The 27,539-nt window shown below is 50.0% G+C and overlaps 2 protein-coding genes and 1 non-coding gene across 4 annotated transcripts in view; 2 read left to right on the forward strand and 1 right to left on the reverse strand.

The window, feature by feature from the left end:
- Positions 1 to 2,492: 2,492 nt before the first annotated feature.
- On the reverse strand, positions 2,493 to 9,401 carry LOC149429371 (transmembrane protein 53-A-like). The gene is made up of 3 exons (XM_089666484.1): positions 9,290 to 9,401; positions 6,047 to 6,150; positions 2,493 to 4,630 (listed from the first exon to the last, which is right to left on the reverse strand). Exons 1-3 carry the CDS (start codon positions 9,342 to 9,344, stop codon positions 3,935 to 3,937), a joined length of 855 nt encoding a protein of 284 aa, XP_089522610.1. The 5' UTR covers positions 9,345 to 9,401; the 3' UTR covers positions 2,493 to 3,934.
- A 136-nt stretch (positions 9,402 to 9,537) lies between these two features.
- The window catches only part of LOC149429372 (armadillo-like helical domain containing protein 1), a 51,138-nt gene continuing 33,136 nt past the window's right edge, over positions 9,538 to 27,539 (forward strand). For both annotated transcript variants that reach the window (XM_089666482.1, XM_089666483.1), the window contains exons 1-6: positions 9,538 to 9,634; positions 11,069 to 11,293; positions 14,828 to 14,896; positions 21,828 to 21,994; positions 22,583 to 22,779; positions 23,853 to 23,937. In XM_089666482.1, coding sequence (XP_089522608.1) covers positions 11,088 to 11,293; positions 14,828 to 14,896; positions 21,828 to 21,994; positions 22,583 to 22,779; positions 23,853 to 23,937 — 724 coding nt within the window. In that variant the 5' untranslated portion in view covers positions 9,538 to 9,634; positions 11,069 to 11,087. The remainder of the gene's footprint in view (positions 9,635 to 11,068; positions 11,294 to 14,827; positions 14,897 to 21,827; positions 21,995 to 22,582; positions 22,780 to 23,852; positions 23,938 to 27,539) is intronic.
- On the forward strand, positions 25,551 to 25,665 carry LOC149429373 (U5 spliceosomal RNA). The gene has a single exon (XR_016310488.1). It is a non-coding gene; the product is annotated as a U5 spliceosomal RNA (small nuclear RNA).

Consider the following 27,539-nt stretch of genomic DNA (forward strand, 5'->3'; position numbering starts at 1 on the left):
ACTGTGGAAGGTCAGTGACCACCTGTGGAGAGTCAGTGCACCCCCCCCCCCCGTCCATGGAAAGTCGGTGACACCATGGAAGGTCGGTGACACCGTAGATAATTGACCCCCTATGGAAAGTCGGTGACACTGTGGAAGGTCAGTGTCCACCTGTGGAGAGTCAGTGCCCCCCCCGTCCATGGAAAGATGGGTGACACCATGGAAGGTCAGTAAACCCCCCCTATGGGATGTGGGTGACACCGTGCAAGGTCAGTGACCCCCTCATGGAAGGTGGGTGATACCATGGAAGGTCAGTGATTCCCCCCCATGGAAAGTGGGTGACACCATGGAAGGTCAGTAAACCCCCCCCCCCATGGAAGGTGGGTGACACCATGGAAGGTCAGTAAACCCCCCCCCTTCCCCATGGAAGGTGGGTGACATCGTGGAAGGTCATTGACTCCCCCCCCCATCAAAGATGTGTGACTCCAATAGATGGTGGGTGACACCGTGGAAGGTGTGTGACCCCCATGCAAGGTGAGTGACACAAAGTCAGTGATCCCCATGAAAGATGGCTGACACCATGGAAGGTGGATGACACCGTGGAAGGTGTGTGACCTCATGGAAAGTCCGTGATCCCCATGGAGGGTGACACCATGGAAGGTGTGTGACCCCCAAAGGAAGGTGTGTAACTGTAGAAAGTCAGTGATCCCCATGGAGGGCGGATGACACCATGGAAGGTCAGTAAACACCCCCCCATGGAAGGTGGGTGACACCATGGAAGGTTAGTAAACCCCCCCCTTCCCCATGGAAGGTGGGTGACATCGTGGAAGGTCATTGACTCCCCCCCATCAAAGATGTGTGACTCCAATAGATGGTGGGTGACACCGTGGAAGGTGTGTGACCCCCATGCAAGGTGAGTGACACAAAGTCAGTGATCCCCATGAAAGATGGCTGACACCATGGAAGGTGGATGACACCGTGGAAGGTGTGTGACCTCATGGAAAGTCAGTGATCCCCATGGAGGGCGGGTGACACCAGGAAAGGTGGGCGGAGATTCGCCCCCAGGCTCTGACGTATATAAAAAGAACAGACATGAAGACGCGAACGCCTGGCGCAATACCATCGATTTATTGTTCATACAAAGAGATGCCAAACAAACGGATACAAAAGTAGAGAATAAAATCGCATGAAAACCACAAGATGCCGCAGCGTTGGGAATCATCGCGAATCGACACGCAACCCGGCTGGACCGGCGAGCTGTGCGTTTCGGGGGCACCCCTCCATTCATCAGAGCTATCTACAGTGCGGCGCCCCCCCCACACCCAACACGCCAGTCCAGCCGGGTTGCATGTCGATATGCGATTCCCAACACTGTGGCCTTTTGTGGTTGTCATGTAAACTCCTCCCCCCTCCCTCCTCCCCTCCCCCGCCCCCCATCCCCCGGGGTGAGGGTACAATAAGGCACTTCGTTGTGTGATTCTGGATCTGTGACGGAGGATTGGAATCGATGAGATTCGGGAACACCGAGAATGATACAAAGTAACACATCGTATCCAATCCGATCTATAACCAAAATACCACCACGTGGGGGGCGGGGCGTGACACCAAAGGGGGCGGGGCTATGTATAAAACATTTGCCGTGTCTTATCTCTCAGTGTATGTACCGGGCCCCCGGGGGACCCTGTATATAAAATCTGACATGCAGGTGTTTTCAGCGTTCACACCCCGATCCCCATATTCTCTGTCATCGGATTATCTCCTATCATCGGCAGCGCCATCTAGTGGTCGTCATTTTTTTTCATTTGTTCTACAGCTTTATGGCCACTAGGTGGAGCTGACGATGATAGAAGAATACCGATCGTTTGTTGTGTGAATGCTGAAGACAGATTTTCATCCATAGACCCCCCCACTGCTACATACATAATCCTGCCAGCCCCCAATCCCTGATCCCGGGACTGCGCCCCCCCCCCTCCCGGGGATTGTAGGAGATCGATGATACCCGTTTTATGTATAGATCAGCATGAGGGGTCAGCAGGAAAGGAGATGTCACAGCTAGCTGTCGGTAATGGACCAATCTCGTGTCTGCCGCCGTGTATGACATGCATTGTATATTCTGCATTGGGCCCCCTGGATCTCATACAAGGTGACAGACATGAGATCCGACCATTACAGATCATTCAGCCTGCTACTGACTTTCCCCGCCAACATTCATTTAATTTCATGAGCACTATAGGAAAGAACACATCCTGGCATCCCTTTACATGTGCATGTCCCCCCTGCTTGCCACCGCGTACTGTAGCTGTGCAATCTGCTGATCAACAGACTGCACAGCTAAAGTCTAGACCATCCAATAACCAGCAGGGGGAGCATGCATGTCTAAAAGGATGTCAGGGATGTGTTCTTTCATATAACATTGGTGCTGTAATGTTTACAGATGTCTACCAGCCCCTCCCACCAAAGACTAGAAGATTGCATAGTCTGCAGTACCCAGTGACAAATAGGGGGGAAGGGGGGGGCATGATGCTCTAAAGGGATGTCAGGGATGTGTTCTTTCATATAATGATCAGGAAAAGTGAGATAAATGTTGGCAGGAAAGGCCAATAGCGGGCTGACTTGTTGATAACAGTCTGATCTTGTGCTGCCATGCATGATATATATTGTATATACGGAGTAGTGTCCCCTATATGTACCATATATCTCTTACAGGGCAGCAGACATGAGATCAGGCTATTACCGACAATTCAGCCTGCTATTGGCTTTCACCGCCACATTCATTTTATTCCCTGCATATTGTATGAAAAAACACATCCCTGGCAAACTTTTAGACATGCATGTTCTCCCATGCTGGTCACTGTGTGCTTCAGACATTAGATGTGCAATCTGCTGATCACTCTGAGTGTAATCAAGCAACTGAACGGCAGATTGCACGGCTAAAGTCTGCAGCACCTAGAGGCCAGCAGGGGAAGCATGCATGTCTACAGGGATGTGTTCTTTCATATAATGCTGGCGGTAAGGAGCTGTGATGTTTACAGAAGTCTACTAGCCCCTCCCAACAAAGACTAGAAGATGATGTATAATCAAGCAACTGCTCAGCAGAGTGCACAGCTAAAGTCTGCAGCACCCAGTGACCAGCAGGGAGGAGCATGACCCTCTAAAGGGATGTCAGGGATGTGTTCTTTCATATAACGATCAGGGTATGAAATAAACGTTGGCAGGAAAGGCCAATAGCGGCTGTCTTGTTGATAACAGTCTGATCTCGTGCCTCCATGTATGACATATATTGTATATATATATATATCTTACAAGGTGGCAGACATGAGATCCGACTATTACCGACAGTTCAGCCTGCTACTGACTTTCACTGTCACATTCATTTTATTCCCTGCATATTGTATGAAAAAACACATCCCTGACAGCCTTTTAGACAGGCATGCTCTCCCATGCTGGCCACTGTGTGCTTCGGACATTAGATGTGCAATCTGCTGATCACTCTGAGTGTAATCAAGCAACTGCTCAGCAGAGTGCACAGCAAAAGTCTGCAGCACCTACTGGACAGCAGGGGAAGCATGCCCGTCTAAAGGGATGTCAAGGATGTGTTCTTTCATATAACTCTGCAGGTCAGGTGCTGTGATGTTTACAGGAGTCTACTGGCCCCTCCCACCAAAGACCAGCAGATGACATCACTGAGACTTTAATCTGCTGTTCTGGTTGTCTATAAAGTTTTGTTTTACAGTAATATTCCCACAGCCCAACTTTTAGTGGGAGTGAGCCACGCCCTGGGGGTGGGGAAGTGGGAGGGGATTGTTCTTTGGCATAGAAATAAGCCCAAAAACTGCTCCGCCTGTAAAAGGAAAAACATGGGGCGGAGTCAAAGGAAGGAAGGGTCTTGTGCATAGAACAGAGGCCACCAATCAGACGGCTGGGGCCGGGTGACACCGCAGAATCTTCCTCTTTCCTAAAACATGGGGTGGTCACTCAGGAAGGAGGACTTGGCCGCCCTGTTGATGCAGTCCGTCAGGAAGGTGACGCAGGCGCTGGAGTACCTCTCGGGATAGCGGCGGTAATGGCTGACGTGTTCCGACTTCTGGAAGTCCACGCTGTCGGTGGGCAGGCGGCGCTGGCGGCGGGCGGTCACCACGGTCTCCACGTCTCGGTAGGAGATGATGCGGTCGGCACGGGAGTAGAGGTAGAGCTGCGGCCAGAGGGAGGGGTCTCTCTTCATGGCGTCGTAGTGGTTCTCGTGCAGGAAGCGGGTCATTGGATAAAGGACGATGCGGAGGACGAACACCATGATGGCGAACGCGGCCAGGACCAGGTACCGCAGGGGCCGGCCGATGCGGGGTCTGAGGATGGTGTTGAGCGCCTGCACTGAGCCGTAGACGTTGCGGTTCCCTGGCGCGCTGTCGAAGGCGGCTCCGACCACCTGCAGCGCCCTCATCTTGGCGTCGGAGTGCAGCAGCTCGGTGATGTAGCGGTACAGCATGAAGCCGCCATTGCTGAAGACGTGAAACAAGACGGGGTTCACCTCCACCTCATAATCGAAGAGAAGATCGAGCAGCTTCTTCGCTTCCTCCCGCAGGTGACGCAGGCCGAACGACTCCGCGAAGAACACAGTCCTCCATGCTGCCGTGTGACTAATGACGATGCAGCCCTGCAAGGAGAGAGGCGGAGTCACAACAGCGCCATCCACAGGCTGAGTGTATACACACTCTATTCACAACAGCGCCATCTACAGGGTGACAGTGTATATACACTCCATTCACAATATCGCCATCTACAGGGTGACAGTGTATATACACTCCATTCATAACATCGCCATCTACAGGCTGACAGTGTATATACACTCCATTCATAACATCGCCATCTACAGGGTGACAGTGTATACACACTCCATTCATAACAGCGCCATCTACAGGGTGACAGTGTATATACACTCCATTCACAACATCGCCATCTACAGGCTGACAGTGTATACACACTCCATTCACAATATCGCCATCTACAGGCTGACAGTGTATATACACTCCATTCACAACAGCGCCATCTACAGGCTGACAGTGTATATACACTCCATTCATAACAGCGCCATCTACAGGCTGACAGTGTATATACACTCCATTCATAACATCGCCATCTACAGGGTGACAGTGTATATACACTCCATTCATAACAGTGCCATCTACAGGGTGACAGTGTATATACACTCCATTCATAACAGCGCCATCTACAGGGTGACAGTGTATATACACTGCATTCATAACAGCGCCATCTACAGGGTGACAGTGTATATACACTCCATTCATAACAGCGCCATCTACAGGCTGACAGTGTATATACACTCCATTCATAACATCGCCATCTACAGGGTGACAGTGTATATACACTCCATTCACAATATCGCCATCTACAGGCTGACAGTGTATATACACTCCATTCATAACAGCGCCATCTACAGGGTGACAGTGTATATACACTGCATTCATAACAGCGCCATCTACAGGGTGACAGTGTATATACACTGCATTCATAACAGTGCCATCTACAGTGTGACAGTGTATACACACTCCATTCATAACAGCGCCATCTACAGGCTGACAGTGTATACACACTCCATTCATAACAGCGCCATCTACAGGGTGACAGTGTATACACACTCCATTCACAATATCGCCATCTACAGGCTGACAGTGTATATACACTCCATTCATAACAGCGCCATCTACAGGGTGACAGTGTATATACACTCCATTCATAACAGCGCCATCTACAGGCTGACAGTGTATATACACTCCATTCATAACATCGCCATCTACAGGCTGACAGTGTATATACACTCCATTCATAACATCGCCATCTACAGGGTGACAGTGTATACACACTCCATTCATAACAGCGCCATCTACAGGGTGACAGTGTATATACACTCCATTCACAACATCGCCATCTCCTCCCTCCCTCCCACAATGCATTGTGGGTGCCTTCCCTGGTGGGGTCTGTTCATATGGGCCCAAGGCAGCTGCCTCTTTTACCTCCCCCTCCTTACTGGTCTGGGGGGGGGGGCACTCACCTGCTGGCGGTAGAAGTGGCTGTATTTAGCCAGATGCTTCTCCTTGCAGCCTGCCCAGCCGAGAAGAATCACCACCGGCTCCCTCTGCTGGTCCCACCGAGAATCTGCCAGAGACAAGGATATACATACTGAAGGATATACATTGTGGCTGAGCGTCGGTGCGGGGGCAAGCGGTGCGTGGGCCAAGCGGTGCGGGGGCAAGCGGTGCCGGGGCAAGCGGTGCGGGGGACAAGCGGTGCGGGGGACAAGCGGTGCGGGGGACAAGCGGTGCGGGGGACAGCGGTGCGGGGGACAAGCGGTGCGGGGGACAAGCGGTGCGGGGGACAAGCGGTGCGTGGAGATGGACTGATCTGAGGTCTGCGTTGTGGTGTGATGGGGTGTTCTCTAGCAGTGATCCATGTTATGTGTAGAAGTACTCAGCTCCCCACATTCCGGGGTCTATTTATAAAGCATTCGATGGAAGAATGTCATGCAAGGTGCGCACATTCCCCGTGTTTCTGTAATAGAGTCATTCCTGGGATTGTGAGCGCCCTCTAGTAGCCAATATGTGGTATAAGTTCTGACTGAGGGATTTCAGAAAACTGCGTTGTGGCCACTAGATGGAGGTGAAGATCCCAGAAAATAATCTATTACAGAAAATATGGGGAGAATTCATACACCCTACAGCCTGCGCCCTACACCCTGCATCCTTCATCCTACACCCTGCGCCCTACACCCTGCATCCTTCACCCTACACCCTGCGCCCTACACCCTGCATCCTTCACCCTACACCCTGCGCCCTACACCCTGCATCCTTCACCCTACACCCTGCGCCCTACACCCTGCATCCTTCACCCTACACCCTGCATCCTTCACCCTACACCCTGCGCCCTACACCCTTCACCCTTCACCCTACACCCTGCATCCTTCACCCTACACCCTGCGCCCTACACCCTGCATCCTTCACCCTACACCCTGCGCCCTACACCTTGCATCCTTCATCCTACACCCTGCATCCTTCACCATGCACCCTACACCCTGTGCACTTCACTACACCCTGAATCCTACACCCTTCACCTTGCGCCCTGCACCCTACGCCCGACACCATGCATCATACACCCTATACCTGTGCTCTACTCCCTTCACCCTACACACTGGGCCCTACACCCTGTACACTACGCCCGACACCATGCATCCTACACCCTATGCCCTGCACCATGCACCCTGCACTCCACACCCTGCACCATGCACCCTGCACCCTGCACTCCACACCCTGCACCCTACACCCTGCACTCCACGCACCCCACATCGTACACCCTGCACCCCACATCGAACGCCCTGCACCCCACTCCCTGCACCCTGTACCCTGCACAAATGATTGTGACATTCATCCAACAAATATTTTATTAATAGACCTCATACTGTAAAAGACCCCTGAAGGACCCAAACCATAGCTCCACCCCCTGACATCCTGTGGGCCCCCCATAGTGCAGACATAGAAAACAGTCAGACACCCAACAAGGAGGACTACAAATACCAGCCAGCCAATCCTGGGCACTTGGCAAATGGAAATACATCAAGCCAGGATGAAGTGTTACCATAGCAACTGATACCCCCCTACATGCCTTTATCTGCTCCCACTATAGGGGGTGCACAGGGGATCCAATCAGAGAGCTCACAGCCCAACCAACCAATCACAATTCAACCATCTATGTGGTTAGAGAGACTCTGTACTGTCTGAGCTGCTGATAGATATCCCAGCCATTACACACAATGATCCCTGATCAGATCCCAGCCATTACACACAATGATCCCCGATCAGATCCCAGCCATTACACACAATGATCCCCGATCAGATCCCAGCCATTACACACAATGATCAGATCCCAGCCATTACACACAATGATCAGATCCCAGCCATTACACACAATGATCAGATCCCAGCCATTACACACAATGATCCCCGATCAGATCCCAGCCATTACACACAATGATCCCCGATCACATCCCAGCCATTACACACAATGATCCTCCGATCAGATCCCAGCCATTACACACAATGATCCTCCGATCAGATCCCAGCCATTACACACAATGATCCCCGATCACATCCCAGCCATTACACACAATGATCCTCCGATCAGATCCCAGCCATTACACACAATGATCCTCCGATCAGATCCCAGCCATTACACACAATGATCCTCCGATCAGATCCCAGCCATTACACACAATGATCCTCCGATCAGATCCCAGCCATTACACACAATGATCCTCCGATCACATCCCAACCATTACACACAATGATCCTCCGATCACATCCCAGCCATTACACACAATGATCAGATCCCAGCCATTACACACAATGATCACATCCCAGCCATTACACACAATGATCACATCCCAGCCATTACACACAATGATCACATCCCAGCCATTACACACAATGATCCCCGATCAGATCCCAGCCATTACACACAATGATCCCCGATCAGATCCCAGCCATTACACACAATGATCCTCTGATCACATCCCAGCCATTACACACAATGATCACATCCCAGCCATTACACACAATGATCACATCCCAGCCATTACACACAATGATCACATCCCAGCCCTTACACACAATGATCACATCCCAGCCCTTACACACAATGATCCCCGATCAGATCCCAGCCATTACACACAATGATCACATCCCAGCCATTACACACAATGATCCCCGATCAGATCCCAGCCATTACACACAATGATCACATCCCAGCCATTACACACAATGATCACATCCCAGCCATTACACACAATGATCCGATCCCAGCCATTACACACAATGATCCCCGATCAGATCCCAGCCAATACACACAATGATCAGATCCCAGCCATTACACACAATGATCACATCCCAGCCATTACACACAATGATCACATCCCAGCCATTACACACAATGATCCGATCCCAGCCATTACACACAATGATCCCCGATCAGATCCCAGCCATTACACACAATGATCCCCGATCAGATCCCAGCCATTACACACAATGATCCCCGATCAGATCCCAGCCAATACCGGAAGTGAGTACTAACCCTCCCATGGTAACACCAGTACCCTCCCCTTCTCCTCTGACTTCCTGTTGTGTCTCCCGGACAGGAAGTGAGGTAGGATCCTTCCCCGGGGTCACTGTCAGTCCGCTACGTAGTCTGATCTCCCCACTGTCCGTGTACCGGGTAGCAGTGACGTCACACATTCCGGGGGTCTCACCTGACAGGCCGGGCTCCGGGAAGAGGATGCTGTAGTCTAGGTCGGTGTCCCCCATAGCACCCTCTACTCTGCCCCGGGACCGACCGCCGACTTCCCCTCCGACTCTCCGCCAATCAGCGGCCCAAGATCCGATCACCTGATCCGCACTGCCCTCTGAGTCCCTGGATACCGTCTCCTAGCAACGTGACCGCGGCTTCACCCTAGCACGCCATTTCCCGCCCCCACCGGCGTACTTCATTGGCTGGATGGTTTCGACTTGGGGATTTCATTGGCTGCCGGCTCCCAGCCCGGAAATCTCATTGGCTGGTGATGTTTCTCGGCGACAAAAAGTGACCCGGGGTTCAGGTGAATATTTTGGGGTGATGAGACTGTGGTGCCCCCCCCCCCGTGAGAGAAGAGCGCGGGGCCCCCAGTGTGTGAGATTAGAGCGCGGGGCTCCCAGTGTGTGAGATTAGAGCTCGGGGCAACCAGTGTGTGAGAGGAGAGTGCGGGCCCCCCTGTTTGAGGGAGAAGAGTGTGGGGCCCCCTTGTGTGTGTGAGAGAAGAGCGAGGGGCCCCCTTGTGTCGAAGAGGAGTGTGGGCCCTCTTGTGTGTCTGACCCCCATGTGTCAGAGAAGAGTGTAGGGCCCCCAGTGTGTCGAAGAGGAGTGTGGGCCCCCTGTGTGTGAGAGAAGAGTGTGGTCCCCCCTCCCCCCCCGCGTGTGGGAGAAGAGTGTGGTCCCCCCTCCCCCCCGCGTGTGGGAGAAGAGTGTGGTCCCCCCTCCCCCCCGCGTGTGGGAGAAGAGTGTGGTCCCCCCTCCCCCCCGCGTGTGGGAGAAGAGTGTGGTCCCCCCTCCCCCTGTGTGTGGGAGAAGAGTGTGGTCCCCCCGCGTGTGGGAGAAGAGTGTGGTCCCCCCTCCCCCCCGCATGTGGGAGAAGAGTGTGGTCCCCCCTCCCCCTGTGTGTGGGAGAAGAGTGTGGTCCCCCCGCGTGGGAGAAGAGAGTGTGGTCCCCCCTCCCCCCCGCGTGTGGGAGAAGAGTGTGGTCCCCCCTCCCCCTGTGTGTGGGAGAAGAGTGTGGTCCCCCCGCGTGGGAGAAGAGAGTATGGTCCCCCCTCCCCCCCGCGTGTGGGAGAAGAGTGTGGTCCCCCCTCCCTCCCGCGTGTGGGAGAAGAGTGTGGTCCCCCCTCCCTCCCGCGTGTGGGAGAAGAGTGTGGTCCCCCCTCCCCCCGCGTGTGGGAGAAGAGTGTGGTCCCCCCTCCCCCCCGCGTGTGGGAGAAGAGTGTGGTCCCCCTTCCCCGTGTGTGGGAGAAGAGAGCCTGAAGCCCCCCAATCCCACCCTTCCCAGGTGTGAGAAGAGAGGAGCTGGCAAGGGGAGCAACTCCAGGTGACCCCCCATTCCAGATAACCTCTCAGATTCCAGGTGTCTTTTGATGACCTCTGACAACCCCCATCACACAGACACAAATTCCAGGTGACCTCTGACCTCCCATTTGATTATTATATTACTATTATTGAGTTCAAGTCACCCCCCCCATTATTGGACCCGCCCCCCTCCCCAGTAATGGTGGAGTGGACAGGTCCCTGGATCTCCCCCTGGATGTGGGCGGTGTTATTGTTGTCTGGCTCCTTGGGTCTGTCCTGGTCTTGGGCAGCCATTGCCGGGGCTGTACTCCCAATGAGGGACCTCCATTGATGAACCTGCAATCCATAGATCTGATCTGTCCTGGATTGTGTGTGACAATTGCAGGGTTTAGTTTGTGCGATGAGATGATGTCATCAAATTTTGTGTCTCCTCCAGATCACTCCGAGCCGCCATCATGATCTCTGTGAAGGAGCAGGAGGCCATCAGCCACCTCATGGAGTTCTTCAAGGACTGGGACAATGGCGGTAAGGTCACCCGCTGCCGAATTCTCAACAACTTCATCACCTCCAATCAGGGGAAGACCGCGCCGGAACTGGAGGAGGAGTTTACCCAGGGGGGCAGCCTGTTCCTGGCCCGGATCACCACATGGCTGAGACTCTCGTATCCCAACATTCCAAGACTCTGCACAGTCCCACTTCTCCTGTCCTGGATGCCGGGTGTCATTCTCGGTATCTCCCCTTATTCTGTATGTATGGACTCTGCACAGTCCCACTTCTCCTGTCCTGGATGCCGGGTGTCATTCTCGGTATCTCCCCTTATTCTGTATGTATGGACTCTGCACAGTCCCACTTCTCCTGTCCCGGATGCCGGGTGTCATTCTCGGTATCTGTCCCCATTCTGTATGTATGGACTCTGCACAGTCCCACTTCTCCTGTCCTGGATGCCGGGTGTCATTCTCGGTATCTGTCCTTATTCTGTATGTATGGACTCTGCACAGTCCCACTTCTCTTGTCCTGGATGCCGGGTGTCATTCTCGGTATCTACTCTTATTCTGTATGTATGGACTCTGCACAGTCCCACTTCTCCTGTCCCGGATGCCGGGTGTCATTCTCGGTATCTGTCCCCATTCTGTATGTATGGACTCCGCACAGTCCCACTTCTCCTGTCCTGGATGCCGGGTGTCATTCTCGGTATCTGTCCTTATTCTGTATGTATGGACTCTGCACAGTCCCACTTCTCCTGTCCTGGATGCCGGGTGTCATTCTCGGTATCTGTCCTTATTCTGTATGTATGGACTCTGCACAGTCCCACTTCTCCTGTCCTGGATGCCGGGTGTCATTCTCGGTATCTGTCCCTATTCTGTATGTACGGACTCTGCACAGTCCCACTTCTCCTGTCCTGGATGCCGGGTGTCATTCTCGGTATCTGTCCCCATTCTGTATGTATGGACTCTGCACAGTCCCACTTCTTCTGTCCTGGATGCCGGGTGTCATTCTCGGTATCTACTCTTATTCTGTATGTATGGACTCTGCACAGTCCCACTTCTCCTGTCCCGGATGCCGAATGTCATTCTCGGTATTGTAGCAATTGTGCACACAGATATGGACGCGGTCATCCATCTTGCTCAAGATTCCCCATCTTATATCATTCTCTCTCCCTCCAATCCCCCTCCCTCAGGAATGTGGTCTGTGTGTATGCTGGGTTCACAAGTGCATCAGGCACATCTGGATACACTTCATGGTTGTAATCCCAAAAAGCTGGTGCCCGGGTGTCTGTTAGCTTCTCGATCTGAGGTGATCGTAAAGCTATAAACCTGTCCTTCACTGGACATGAAACACATTCCAGAATAGCCGTAAAACATACATCCCATTTAAAAAACACTTTTCATAACTTAAAATAGGGAATACATACCATCGAACAAAGCATATATTCGGATATCTCAGTTTAATGCGAGTCGCCTGATATCTTACACCCCTAGATTACGTCTACCCGAGATCAGAAAGCGATATCTCTTTAACCGTCACAGGTAGATATGTCATATCTGATATCTAGACGGTCAGCAGATGATTCTGCATATTATCCTACTAGTGGATAGGATGCTGCATGTACCTATGGAAGATTATTGACCATGGTATAAACGTGTGAGGGATTTGGTCATAGCAGAGTTCCCCGCCTAAACACCCTCCCCAAATGAGGCAATTGGTTCTCTGCTTTAAGGAGACACCCTGCTGGTGGACTAGAGAATAGGCTGTCAGCCCTGAGAGAGAGAAGTTGAAGAATTCTCCCTTTTTAACATCAGGAACCTACTTGGGAGAACGGGACCCTTTTGTTCGGGACCTTGATCTGCTTAAACCAAGGCTGGGGGCAAGTACTCTACCTCTCCAAATGTCTTACTGTTATCTCTCTGTTGTGGTATTGCTCTCTGTATATATATATATATTGGCTACATCTTTTTCTGTAAATATTTTTATTGCACCATTTTGACCTTTTTGGTAATAGATCCTATTGTCTGAAAAGTGTTGAACTGTTTCTAAAGCTCTTTAATGCAAACTAAGAATCCCTGTCTCTGAAGAGCGCTACTGTGTGTTTTAAAACCTCTGGATACATCTGCCAGCAGTGACAGTGTGTATACAGACTCTTATATTAACCCCTCGCCTACAGGGCACTTATACCCCCTTCCTGCCCAGGCCAATTTCCAGCTTTCAGCGCTGGCACTCTTTGAATGACAATTGCGCGGTCATGCAACACTGTACCCATATGACATTTTTATAATTTTTTTGTAACAGATAGAGCTTTATTTTGGTGGTATTTAATCACCTCTGGGTTTTTTATTTTTTCCTAAACAAACCAAAAACCACTGAAAATTTTGAAAAAAAAAAAGTTTTTTCTTAGTTTTTGTTATAACATTTTGTAAATAAGTGATCTTTCTCCTTCACTGATGTGCGCTAATGAGGCTGTAGTGATGGACACTGATAGGTGGCACTAATGGGCACTGATGAGGAGGCACTGGTAGGTGGCACTGATGGGCATTGACAGGCATCACTGATGGGCACTGAAAGGCAGCACTGATACATGACACTAATATATGGCACTGATAGGCAGCACTGACTGGCACTGTTAGGCTACACTGACTGGCACTGTTAGGCTACACTGACTGGCACTGTTAGGCGGCACTGACTGGCACTGATAGGTATCACTGACTGACACTGATAGGTGGCACTGATGTGTGACACTGAAAGGCAGCTCAGATGGGCACTGATATGTGGCATTGATGTGCACTGGTAGGCACTGATATGTGGCATTGATGTGGCACTGATGGGCACTGACACAAGGCACTGATGGACACTGACAGGTGGCACTGCTGGGGCTACACTGATCATCAGTGCCCTGATGATCAGTGTACATGTCTCCTCCGCGGAAAGCCGATTCTGCTTCACATAGGTGCCCTGATGATCAGTGTACATGTCTCCTCCGCGGAAAGCCGAATACCGGCTCTCCGCTCCTCTCCTCTGTCAGCGTGACAGCTCGAGAGGAGAGAAATGCTGATAACCGGCATTTCCCTGTTTACATGTGATCAGCTGTGATTGGACACAGCTGATCACATGACCGAGCCGACATCTTCGGTTCTTTCCGGTGATCCACTGTGTCCGAGGGACACAGCGCACCGCCGATCGCTGCGCGTTCCCTGAGCAGCGCATGCGCGGTTAGAATGGGAGGACGTCATATGACGTCCTCCCAGAACGAGAGAACCGCCTTGTGCCCGTCATTGGACTATATGGTGGGTGGGAGGTGGTTAATATCATAGTGTTATTGCTAAGATTGGTGAGTTTCCTCTTTCTCCGTATAAAAAGGTGGTGGTGGCAGTGTGAAGGGTTAATTGAGTAATTAACCTGACCCAGTAACAATCGCTCTCAGGCTGTTGGCACATTGATTGTGGTCCAGTGAGCTGGAAAATCTTTGTTCAGGGAGCAGCTGAGAGGGGCATTGTTACGCACGTGACAGCGCGGTTTTAGATTGGCTGGTCCTTCGGTCACGAGTTGGGGAGAAGGGCTGGGGGTCTGACGCCACGTTCATCACAGCTCCTCTTATTCTGTATGTATGGAGTCTGCACAGTCCCACTTCTGTCCTGGATGCCGGGAGTCATTCTCGGTATCTGTTCTCGGTATATGGTGATTCTCCTCAGCCTATACTCAGATATATGTTCGGGACGTGTCTGAAGGAAATTTTGCAGTCTATCTCCATTTTCCTCTCATCCGCCGGCAGGTAAGTGTCCCTGTGATGTGTCCAGTATGTTATGTTGTATCCAGTGTGCTGAGTTCAGTCATTGTATCAGATATACCCGGAGTGTTCCAATGTAGCACAGGGGGGCGGGGCATCACTTATTTCTCTTGTATTCTGGGTAAAGTTCAAAGTACAACATTTCGGGGTTACCATGGATCGCTTCCTCATTCAATTGTGACAGTTATGTGAAACCAACACAGAGTATACATTGGCTTTGGCTATGAGACTTCGGTCGCACCAATCCGACTTTGAAATCGTGCGACTTCACTTGAAGTTGCACGATTTTAAAGTCAGATGTCAGTACGAATTCACATGAGATTTGCAAGACATCTTTGCAAAGATGGCTATGCAAGTTGCACCTGAACTTGCAAAAAGTAGTGCATGCAATACTTTCAAAATCAGTTTGGTCCCAAACAAGTCAGAATCACACCAATATGACCGCTTCAATTGCCGACAATACGGTGCGACTGAATCACATGACAAGTGCACTGATCTGACCAGGCACTGAATGTGTTGTGTCTGCTTCACATAGGTGTCCATGTGTCTCTGGTCCTCACTGCTAGGCTCCTGAAGGCTGTATCTTGGCCATCCTGCCCATATCTCTATTCCTCTGAGAGCCATGTACAGTTGTGTTCAAAATAATAGCAGTGTGTTGAAAAAACTGAATAAAGCTGAAAATCCTTCTAATAGCTTTTATTTCCATCCACACAAATGCATTGGGAACACGACACATTCTATTCCAAATCCCAACATGAAGAAAAATACATCAAATTTGTGTTGTTCCTCTAAAAAAATTGAAGAAAAGTGAATATTAGACGGTTCAAAAAAATCGCCGTGTTTGTATTCTTCTTTACAAACTCAAACATTCACTATATAAACTGAGAAATGTTTGAAGATTTTGCTTTCCTTTGAATGACTTCATGAATATTTGGTTGTAGTCGCACTGTTTCTGAGAACTGCTGTACATCTGTGTTGCATGGAGTCCCCCAACTTCTGGCCCCTGTGATCAGGTATTCCAGCCCAGGATGATTGGACCACATTCCACAGTTCTTCTCTATTTCTTGGTTTTGCCTCAGAAACGGCATTTTTGATGTCACCCCACAAGTTTTCTATTGGATGAAGATCCGGGGATTGGGCTGGCCACTCCATAACGTCCATCTTGTTGGTCTGGAACCAAGATGTTGCACGTTTACTGGTGTGTTTGGGGTCGTTGTCTTGTTGGAACACCCATTTCAAGGGCATTTCCTCTTCAGTATAAGGCAGCATGACCTCTTCAAGTATTCTGATGGATTCAAACTGATCCATGATCCCTGGTATGCGATAAATAGGCCCAACACCGTAGTATGAGAAACATCCCCATATCATGATGCTTGCACCACCATGCTTCACGGTCTTCACAGTGTACTGTGGCTTGAATTCAGTGTTTGGGGGTCGTCTGACAAACTGTCTCCGCCCACTAGACCCAAAAAGAACAATCTTACTTTCATCAGTCCACAAAATGTTGCGCCATTTCTCTTTAGGCCAGTCAATGTGCTCTTTGGCAGATTGTAACCTCTTCAGCACACGTCTTTTTTCCAACAGTGGGACTTTGCGGGGACTTCTTGCAGATAGCTTTGCTTCACATCGGCGTCTTCTAATTGTAACAGTCCTCAGAGGGAACGTCACACCTTCTTTCATCTTCCTGGAGCTGATTGTTGGCTGAGTCCTCACAGGGAACGTCACACCTTCTTTCATCTTCCTGGAGCTGATTGTTGGCTGAGTCCTCACAGGGAACGTCACACCTTCTTTCATCTTCCTGGAGCTGATTGTTGGCTGAGTCCCCGCCATGTTGGCTATTCTTCTATCCATTCCAATGGGAGTTTTTTACTTTCTTTCACGTCTTTCAGGTTTTGGTTTCCATTTTAAAGCATTTGCGATCATTTTAGCTGAGCAGCCGATCATTTTCTGCACTTCTTTATATGTTTTCCCCTCTCCAATCAACTTTTTAATCAAGGTACGCTGTTCTTCTGAACAATGTCTGGAACGACCCATTTTCCTCAGAATTTCAGAGAGAAATGCACTGTAACCAGCATGTCCAACATTTGCTGCCTTCCTTCCTTAAATAAGGGCAATAATTGCCACCTGTTTTTCAAAGAATGAATGACCTCACTAATAGAACTCCACACTGCTATTATTTTGAACACGCCCCTTTCAATGAGTGATTCAATGACACAGAATCAGCAGCATGCATGTCATGACTGTTGGGTCTGTTGGATTTCTATTACTCTACTACACCTGCTAGGAAATTATTTGCCATGTAGAAATATCATTTCCACCAAAAACAGTGATTGATCCGGTTAGTGATGTCTGACTGATATTATTTTGAACACAACTGTATTGGCCATCCTGCCCATATCTCTTTTCCTCTGAGGGCCATGTATTGGCCATCTTGCCCATATCTCATTTCCTCTGAGGACCATGTATTGGCCATCCTTCCCATGTCTCATTTCCTCTGAGGGCCATGTATTGGTTATCCTGCCCATGTCTCATTTCCTCTTAGGGTCATGTATTGGCCATCCTGCCCATGTCTCATTTCCTCTTAGGGTCATGTATTGGCCATCCTGCCCATGTCTCATTTCCTCTTAGGGTCATGTATTGGCCATCCTGCCCATGTCTCATTTCCTCTTAGGGTCATGTATTGGCCATCCTGCCCATGTCTCATTTCCTCTTAGAGCCATGTATTGGCCATCCTACCAAAAGACATTGTCCTGTGTACAACGGGAGCTGTGCAACTGTTGCTATTCTGACCATGTGCAATACCACGTCTGCTATTTCATCATGGACAGCAAGTTACAACAAAGAGCAAACATGAAATTTTGCGTGAAACCGGGCAAATCACTGGATCTCCACAATATTGTCAAAACGGCAAACTTTGAGCTGGATCTCCACCTTCGGGAAGAAGTCATTTTCAAGCTTGTTGAAGGTCTTCCTGATCTGTCATTGTCTTCCAGTGATGTTCTTCCACACTGGTACCACTCAAATGAAATGATGAAATAGCAGACATGGTAACGCACGTGGTCAGAATAGCACCAGTTGCACAGATCCCGATGTACACAGGACAGTGTCTTTTGGCATACTGACCTATGAAGGACGGTGCTCCCTGTGACTGTGTGTGCAGTCCTGTACTGCCATCTGTTGGCGTGTTACAAAACTAGTCTTAAAACTTTTTTATGCCACCTTGTATCTTTTCCATCCTGCTCTTTATCTAATTTCCCCTGATAGCCATATCGTAGCTATCTTGTCCATCTTGCCTGTATCTCATCTCTTCTGAGGGCCATTTATTGGCTGTCCTGCCTCTATCTCATTTACTCTCAGGGACATATTTTGGTCACCCTATGTATATCTCATTTCATCTTGGAGCTGTATCATGGCCAAATTTTATGTATCTCATTCCTCTGAGGAACATATTTAGGCCATCTTGCCTGTAGTCCATTTATTGGCCATCTTTCCTGGTTCTCATTTCCTCTGAGGGACATATCTTGGGCACCCTGCTTATTTCTTTTTTCCTCTAAGGGCTGTATCTTTGCCATCCTGCCTGTGTCTCATTTCCTCTGGGGGCCATATATTGACCCTAGTGCTCAATCTTCATTTGCCTCGAGGAATATATCTTGGCCACTCTACTTATATCTTATTTCCTCTTAGGGCTGTATCTTGGCTAACCTATATGTATCTCATTTCCTCTTAGGGCTGTATCTTGGCCAACTTTTATGTATCTCATTTCCTCTGAGGGACATGTCTTGGCCAACCTATATGCATCTCATTTCCTCTAAGGGGCATATCTTGGCTAACCTGCCTGGTCTTTATTTCCTCTGAGGGTATGTATCTTGGCCACCCTACCTACAGTTGTGGCCAAAATTATTCAACCCCCACTGAAATTGAGTGTTTTGGCCAGTTTGACATTGCTTTTGATCATTCAGTCATCTTGCTTACATTTACATTAAAGAGGCACTTGTAGGTCAGACAAATATAACATAACAGTTATAATGAAATAACCACAAATGTCTTTTCTGTGCTCACAGCATTATCAGTTTTATTCAACCCCCAAGTGACATTCAATCTTAGTACTTAGTACAGCATCCTTTTACAGTTATAACAGCTTTTAAACGTGAAGCATAGCTTGACACAAGTGTCTTGCAGCGATCTACGGGTATCTTCGCCCATTCTTCATGGGCAAAGGCCTCCAGTTCAGTCACATTCTTAGGCTTGCGCACTGCAACTGCTTTCTTTAAGTCCCACCAGAGGTTCTCAATCGGATTTAAGTCTGGTGACTGCGATGGCCACTCCAAAATGTTCCAGCCTTTCCTCTGCAACCATGCTCTAGTGGACTTGGAGGTATGCTTGGGATCATTGTCCTGTTGAAAGGTCCAACGTCTCCCAAGCCTCAGGTGTGTGACGGACTGCATCACGTTTCCATCCAATATCTCCTGGTACTGAAGAGAATTCATGGTACCTTGCACACGCTGAAGCTTCCCTGTACCTGCAGAAGCAAAACAGCCCCAAAGCATGATTGACCCTCCACCATGCTTCACAGTAGGCAAGGTGTTCTTTTCATCATAGGCCTTGTTCTTCCTCCTCCAAACATAGCGTTGATCCATGGGCCCAAACAGTTCTAATTTTGTTTCATCAGTCCACAGAACACTATCCCACAACTTTTGTGGTTTGTCCACATGGCTTTTGGCATACTGCAGTCGACTCTTCTTATTCTTTGGAGACAGCAAGGGGGTACGCCTGGGAGTTCTGGCACGGAGGCCTTCATTACGCAGTGTGCGTCTTATTGTCTGGGCTGAAACTTCTGTACCCACATCTGACAAATCTTTTCTCAGTTCCTCAGCAGTCACACGGGGACTTCTCTCCACTCTACGCTTCAGGTAGCGCACAGCAGTCGAAGTCAGCATCTTCTTTCTGCCACGACCAGGTAGCGTTTCAACAGTGCCCTTTGCCTTGAATTTGCGAATGATGCTTCCTAAGGTGTCTCTTGGTATGTTTAACATCTTTGCAATCTTCTTATAGCCATTGCCCTTCCTGTGAAGAGAAATCACCTCTTCTCTTGTCTTCCTGGACCATTCTCTTGCCTTCACCATGTTTGTAACCACACCAGTAAATGTCTAGAAGGAGCTGAGTATCACAGTCATTTTAAAGCTGCCTAATTGGTGCTTATTATGCTTGATTGCTGCTCGGTGACATCCACAGGTGTTTTCAATACCTGATGGAAAGCACCTGTATGAACCTCTGTTCTTCAGAGTGGTAGTCTTTAAGGGGTTGAATAATTGTGGCAATGAAGAAACCACATAAGAACCATTTACTACTGTATTACATAAACAATTGATGTCATTTTAGTTGCATTTGGGTAGTTACAACGTCCTTGTAGGATTTGATTCTGAATACAATTCCAAATGTACACTATAGTCCCTAAACCCCTTTACAGCATTGGGGGTTGAATAATTTTGGCCACAACTGTATATCTTATTTCCTCCTAGAGCTGCTTCTTGGCCAACCTTTATGTATCTCATTTCCTCTGAGGGACTCATCTTGGCCATTCTGCCTATTTCTAATTTCCTCTGGGGGCCATATAATGGCCATCCTGCCTGATTTTAATTTCCCTCCGAGGAATATATATTGGCTACCTTACATATGTCTTATTTCCTCTTAGAGCTGTATCTTGGTCAACCTATATGTATCTCATTTCTTTTGAGGGAAATAGCTTGGCCACCCTGCTTATATCTTCTTTCCTCTAAGGGCTGTATCTTGGCCATCCTGCCTGTGTCTCATTTCCTGCGGGGGCCATATATTGACCATAATGCCCGGTCTTCATTTCCTCTGAGGAGTATATCTTGGCCAACCAACTTATATCTTATTTCCTCTTAGGGCTGTATCTTGGCCAGACTATATGCATCTCATTTCCTCTTAGGACTGTATCTTGGCCAACCTTATGTATCTCATTTCCTATGAGGGGCATATCGTGGCCAACCTGCCTGGTGGTTATTTCTTCCTAGAGCTGTATCTTAGCCAACCTTTATGTATCTCATTTCCTCTGAGGGACTCATCTTGGCAATTCTGCCTATTTCTCCTTTCCTCTGGGGGCCATATAATGACCATCCTGTCTAATCTTCATTTCCCTCTGAGGAACATATATTGACTACGCTACTTATATCCTATTTCCTCTTAGAGCTGTATCTTGGCCAACCTATATGTATCTAATTTCCTCTGAGGGACATATCTTGGCCAACCTATATGTATCTCATTTCCTCTGAGGGGCATATCTTGACCAATCTGCCTGGTCCTCATTTCCTCTGAGGGGACATGTTTTGGCCACCCTACCTATATCTTATCTCCTCCTAGAGCTCTATCTTGGCCAACCTTTATGTGTCTCATTTCCTCTGAGGGACATATCTTGGCCAACCTATATGTATCTCATTTCCTTTGAGGGACATATCTTGGCCAACCTGCTTGGTCCTCATTTCCTCTGAGCAGACATATATTGGCTACCCTACATATATTTTATTTCCTCCTAGAGCTGTATCTTGGCCAGCCTTTATGTATCTCATTTCCTCTGAGGGACTCATCTCGGCCATTCTGCCTATTTCTCATTTCCTCTGGGGGCCATATAATGACCATCCTGCCTGGTCTTCATTTCCCTCCGAGAAATATATATTGGTTACCCTACTTATATAATTTCCTCTTAGGGCTGTATCTTGGCCAACCTATATGTATCTCATTTCCTTTGAAGGACATATCTTGGCCACCCTGATTATATCTCATTTCCTTTTGGGGTACATATCTTGCCCATCCTGCTAGTATCTCATTTCCTCTGAAGGGCATATAATAGCCACCCTGTCTTTTATCTCATTTGTGTCTTATTTTCTGTGCCGAGCAGTGGTCGTTATAAGGTGGAGTTTGTGGAGGTTGGAGGCATCCTGACGCTGCTGGAGATTTTGGGATTGAAACAGATAAATGATCAAAACAAGATAGAGGCTCTGAAAATTCTGCAGATCCTGGGCCGATCCGGACGAACATACAAAGAGCTGATCTGTGAGAGCTACGGTGAGTACCGGGGAGTGACACAGTGTCTGTGAAGATCTGTGCATAATGCTGGTCACACACAATGCAATCTGATTGTACAACCTCCTTTAGATTTTTCATTTATGCAGGAGGGTACAGGCAGTACTCTTGTACCCGGCCCAAGCTCTACCGGGTCGACAGAGTGGCTTGGGCCGAGCTCAGAGTACTCTTCTGTTTCCACCTCCCATCCCTGTCAGTGGAAGAGAGGAAGGTACATGCTGTGAAGGTAGGTAGGTTGTACAGGACCCCATGATTTCTGATGGTGGCCCTGTATGAATGGGATCATTTCTTCAGGCAGGATCTCGGGGTACATAGTTTTGGTAAATGTAAAGTAGATTGTCTACAGGCATCACAAATAAATTGGTAGATGTCTGCGCATGTACATTGTCACAAATCACCAATACGAGGATGAACCACCAAAACAAGAAATTGTTATAGTTCAAATTGGACGAAGAAAATGCAGCCCATTGAAAGCTCAGCTCTTTTATCTCTATGTAATGTATGAAGTCACTGCATGCTTCGCCCACACAGGAGTGCGTTATGAAGTCACTGCATGCTTCGCCCTCACAGGAGTTCGTTCTGTTGCTGAATGTCTGGCCAAGTCTAAGTTAGAAGAGACTCAGGAACAGGCCCAAGTGCTGCTGGAGCTCCTGGCTCACGGGAACCCCAAGTACCAGACACAAGTGTATAAGGGGCTGATCGCCCTCCTGGCCTGCGACTCCCCCAAAGCCCAACACCTGACCCTGCAAACACTGCGCACTGTGCAGGTAAGTGACATTACACGGGGCTTCCTCCATTTCTCAAAAAAAAAACCTCTGTGTTGTCATAGGTCCAAGGTTTGGCCTCACTAGTAGTAGTTTGTATCTCTGCCCCTCCCACAATGGGGAGATTTCCCTGCAGTAGTTTGTATCTCTGCCCCTCCCACAATGGGGAGATTTCTCTGCCCCTCCCACAATGGGGAGGTTTCCCTGCAGTTGTCTGTGTCTCTGCACCTCCCACAATGGGGAGGTTTCCCCGCAGTTGTCTGTGTCTCTGCACCTCCCACAATGGGGAGATTTCCCCGCAGTAGTCTGTGTCTCTGCCCCTCCCACAATGGGGAGATTTCCCCGCAGTAGTCTGTGTCTCTGCCCCTCCCACAATGGTGAGATTTCCCCGCAGTAGTTTGTGTCTCTGCCCCTCCCACAATGGGGAGATTTCCCCGCAGTAGTTTGTGTCTCTGCCCCTCCCACAATGTGGAGGTTTCCCCGCAGTAGTCTGTGTCTCTGCCCCTCCCACAATGGGGAGATTTCCCCGCAGTAGTCTGTATCTCTGCCCCTCCCACAATGGAGATTTCCTTGCAGTAGTTCGTGTCTCTGCACCTCCCACAATGGAGATTTCCCCGCAGTAGTTTGTGTCTCTGCCCCTCCCACAATGGAGATTTCCCTGCAGTAGTTTGTGTCGTCGTCCCCCCCCCCCCCCACAATGGAGATTTCCTCGCAGTAGTCTGGATCTTTGCCCCTCCCACAATCACTGACCATGTGATAGAAGTCATAGATAATGTAAATATATAAGATAAGTGTGAATTAAACCTTTTTGGCTAAATAAATATCCCCCTCCCACCCGCCAATCTAATCTCCCTGCTGCCTCTGCAGATTACCATTGATGTACATATAACATACAGGATAGGAATGTACACAAGGAGTGTCTAATGAGCACTGTGATTGGTTGATGATTTGTTTGTATTACTGGCTATTTAATGTGGAGCAGGTAAGTGATTATGTGCCTACACAGTGAAATCCAGATGTCCTGCCCTGCAGGAGGGAGGAATATGTGTAACCAGGATGTCTGTGTTCTCCTGCAGGGAATTGTGCAGACAGCTCACCCGTCTATAACAGAGCCGTTGCTGGCAGTGCTGCAGTCCATGCATCTGGAGGTGCAGTATGAAGGTGGGTGTGGTGTGGTGGTGGGTGCTGTGTGGAGGTGGGTGTGGTGTGATGGTGCGTGCTGTGTGGAGGTGGGTGTGGTGTGCAAGGAGGTGGGTGTGGCAGTGTGGCATGTTGGTGAGCACGGTATAGAGGGGGGTGCGGTATAGAGGGGTGTGTGGTGGGTGCGCTATGGGGGAGAGGTGAGTTATGGAGGTTTGTGTGGTATATTGATGTCTGCGGTATAGAGTTGGGTGCGCTATGGAGGTAGAGTATGGAGGGGGGGGGGGTGCGGTGTGGAGGTGGGTGCGGTGTGGTGGGTGTTGTATGGAGGTGAGTGTGGTGTGGAGGGGGTGTGTGGTATGTTGGTGCGTGAAGTGTAGAGGTGGGGGTGTGGTATGTTGGTGGGTCTGGTGTGGAGGGGGTGTGTGGTATGTTGGTGGTGTAGTGTGGAGGTGGGGGTGGTATGTTGGTGGGTGAAGTGTAGAGGTGGGGGTGGTGTGGAGGTGGGGGTGTGGTGTGGAGGGGTATGTGGTATGTTGGTGGTGCAGTATGGAGGTGGTGTGGAAGGGGGGTGTGGTATGTTGGTGGTGCAGTGTGGGGGTGGTATGTTAGTGCGGTGTAGAGGGGGGTGTGGTGTGGAGGTGGGAGGGTGTGGTATGTTGGTGGTGCGGAGGGGGTGTGGTATGTTGGTGGAGGGGGGGTAGTATGTTGGTGGTGTGGAGGTGGGTTTGGTGTGAAGGTGAGTGTGGTGGTGGGGGTGTGGTATGTTGGTGGTGTGGAGGTGGGTTTGGTGTGAAGGTGAGTGTGGTGGTGGGGGTGTGGTATGTTGGTGGTGTGGTGTTGAGGTGAGTGCGGTATGGAGGGAGGTAGGTGTGGTGGAGGTGGTGCGATGTGCAGGTGGGTGATGTGTGGAGGGGGTGTGGTATGGAGGTGGGTTCGGTGTGGAGGGGAGTGTGGTGGTGGGGGTGTGGAAGGGGGGTGTGGTATGTTGGTGGTGCAGTGTGGAGGTGGGGGTGGTATGTTGGTGGGTGAAGTGTTCAGGTGGGGGTGTGGTATGTTGGTGATGCAGTGTGGAGGTGGGGTGGTGTGGAGGTGGGAGGGTGTGGAGGTGGACGTGGTATGGAGGGAGGTGGACTCTGTATTATACAATGTTGCTCAGTATTCTGTCTATTGAAGTCTGAATGTCCAGTTGCTGCTCTGGGAATGCTGACACTTGTAGTCCCACAATGTTGTCTGCTGGGAAGGATCACACACACAGTGCTGTCCTGGGACCTCTGAACTCAGTTTGCAGTTTGTGTGTGCAGCTTTGTATAAAGTGAACACTCCGCCCCCACATTTGAGCCCCACCCCCTCCATGGACGGAGCTATGGACGGCACCCAGAAGGGGGCGGAGCGCTGACTGTTTCTATTTACATACCGATGATGCATTGCCGCCCGTCCCGTGTGTTGTGCTCACCTAGAATTATATAATACAGTTCCATTGTATGACGTTTATAGAAGTATTAGGAGGTGAGGGATCGATAGAGCGCCGCTGAGAGGAGAGAAGTAGTAATAGGAATGATGGCGGAGTGAGCTCTCCATGAGCTGAGCAGAGGTCGGGCAGAGTCGGGGTCGGGCTGGTCGCAGAGGTCGGTATACTCTGGTTTCTCTTCAGATCGAATAAATCTTTCGCCTTTTACTAACGATTTCCGTGGAGAGGAACAATTATGAGTTTACTCCAATTATTTGAGGCTCGGAGAGATCCGGGCTAACCTTCCTGGTCAATGATAGAGATGATGATACTCAGAGAGATCACTATAGGAATGATAATGATTGAGGGGAATGTTATTATTATTGATCTCACAGGAGGATAGATACATTGTAACAGATCAGTCGGTGAGAATATCAGGAAGTCTCCATTTACATGAAGGATTATGAAATTGCAATAAGAGATGTATGTTTCTATGGTATACAATGGGGCCCCCAATGCTGTGTGATTGTTACACGTCAGAATGGCGTCACAAAACACACAAAGTAGCCCAGAAAGTAGCGGATCTTCTTTGGGTGACACGCAGGGCAGCCTATCGCAGTGAATGGACAATATGCAGAAACGCATGTAAATCAAACCTTCAGAATCGCAAGCGAGAACGCTCCTTCCTGCAACACGATATCTGCATGGGGTCAATGACTAGTAATGTTTCCTGAGAAGAATACATTCATTTGAGAGGTCTCCTGATCCTGGGGGGGGGGTGAAGAGGGGGACATGGGGCCGGGTTTGGTGTGTTCTGGGGGCCCAATCCCAGGACGATGGTGGACAGAATGACAGCCAGGCAACCAGCATTTCCAGAAGGAAGTCAGCAGTGGAAGCCCATGTGGTGTTCATATGTCATGTTTCCATTAAAGGGGTTAAACTCATCTAACGGCCCCTCATCAGCACCGGCCTCTTCCCCTGTGTGCCATCTTCATTGGTTGGCAAGGGATGACATCACTCCTGCACATTCAAGGTGCGGTGTGGAGGGGCGTGAGGTGTGGAGAGCGGTGCAGTATGAAGGTGGGTGCGGTATGTAGGTGAGTGTGGTGTAGAGGTGAGATTGGAGTGGAGGGGGGTGTGTTATGTTGGGTGCAGTGTGGAGGGAGGTGCAGTATGGTGGTGGGTTTTTTACGTAGGGGAGGGGGATGTTGTATGGTAGTGGGTGTGGTATGGAGGTGGGTACGGTACAGTGGTGGGTGCGGTATGTTGGTGGGTGCTGTGTGGAGGGGGATGTTGTATGATGGTGGGTGTGGTATGGAGGTGGGTGTGGTGTAGAGGTGGGAGTGGTGTGGAGGGGGTGCGGTATGGTGGTGGGTGCAGTACAGAGGGGGATGTTGTATGGTGGGTGCGGTATGGTGGTGGGTGTGGTGTGGAGGGGGGGGTGTTATGTTGGTGGGTGCGGTGTGGAAGGGGATGTTGTATGGTGGTGGGTGTGGTATGGAGGTGGGTGCAATATGGAGGTGGGTGTAGTGCTGGGGGTGGTGTGGAGGGGGTGCGGTATGGTGGTGGGTGCGGTATGGAGGTGGGCGCGGTATGGAGGTGGGCGCGGTATGGTGGTGGGCGCGGTATGGAGGTGGGCGCGGTATGGTGGTGGGCGCGGTATGGTGGTGGGCGCGGTATGGTGGTGGGCGCGGTATGGTGGTGGGTGCGGTATGGAGGTGGGTGCGGTATGGAGGTGGGTGTGGTATGTAGGTGAGTGCAGTGTGGAAGGGGATGTTGTATGGTGGTGGGTGTGGTATGGTGGTGGGTGCGGTATGGTGGTGGGTGTGGAGGGGGGTCTGTTATGTTGGTGGGTGCAGTGTGGAAGGGGATGTTGTATGGTGGTGGGTGTGATGTAGAGGTGGGGGTGGTGTGGAGGGGGTGCGGTATGGTGGTGGGTGCAGTACGGAGGGGAATGTTGTATGGTGGTGTAGTATGGAAGTGGGTGCGGTATGGTGGTGGGTGTGGTACGGAGGTGGTTTGGAGGGGGTGCAATGTGCAGGTGGGTGATGCGTGGAGGGGGTGTGGTGTCTGGAGGTGAGTGTGTTGGTGGGGGTGTGGTATGTTGGTGGCACGGTATGGTATGGATGGAGGTGGGTGTGGTATGGATGGAGGTGGGTGTGGTATGGAGAGG

This window comes from Staurois parvus, unplaced genomic scaffold, assembly GCF_062004578.1.
Source record: "Staurois parvus isolate SC_StPar_1 unplaced genomic scaffold, SC_StPar_1.0 ptg002730l, whole genome shotgun sequence".
Classification (NCBI taxonomy): domain Eukaryota; kingdom Metazoa; phylum Chordata; class Amphibia; order Anura; family Ranidae; genus Staurois; species Staurois parvus.

What these genes read in the sequence shown, in the direction of transcription:
- LOC149429371 (XM_089666484.1), bottom strand. Translation starts at nt 9,344, where the DNA reads ATGGGGGACACCGACCTAGACTACAGCATCCTCTTCCCGGAGCCCGGC. An exon ending in CCCGGAGCCCGGCCTGTCAG is followed by an intron (nt 6,151 to 9,289) that starts GTGAGACCCCCG and finishes TGTCTCTGGCAG; the next exon opens with ATTCTCGGTGGGACCAGCAG. An exon ending in GCCACTTCTACCGCCAGCAG is followed by an intron (nt 4,631 to 6,046) that starts GTGAGTGCCCCC and finishes CTCTCCTTGCAG; the next exon opens with GGCTGCATCGTCATTAGTCA.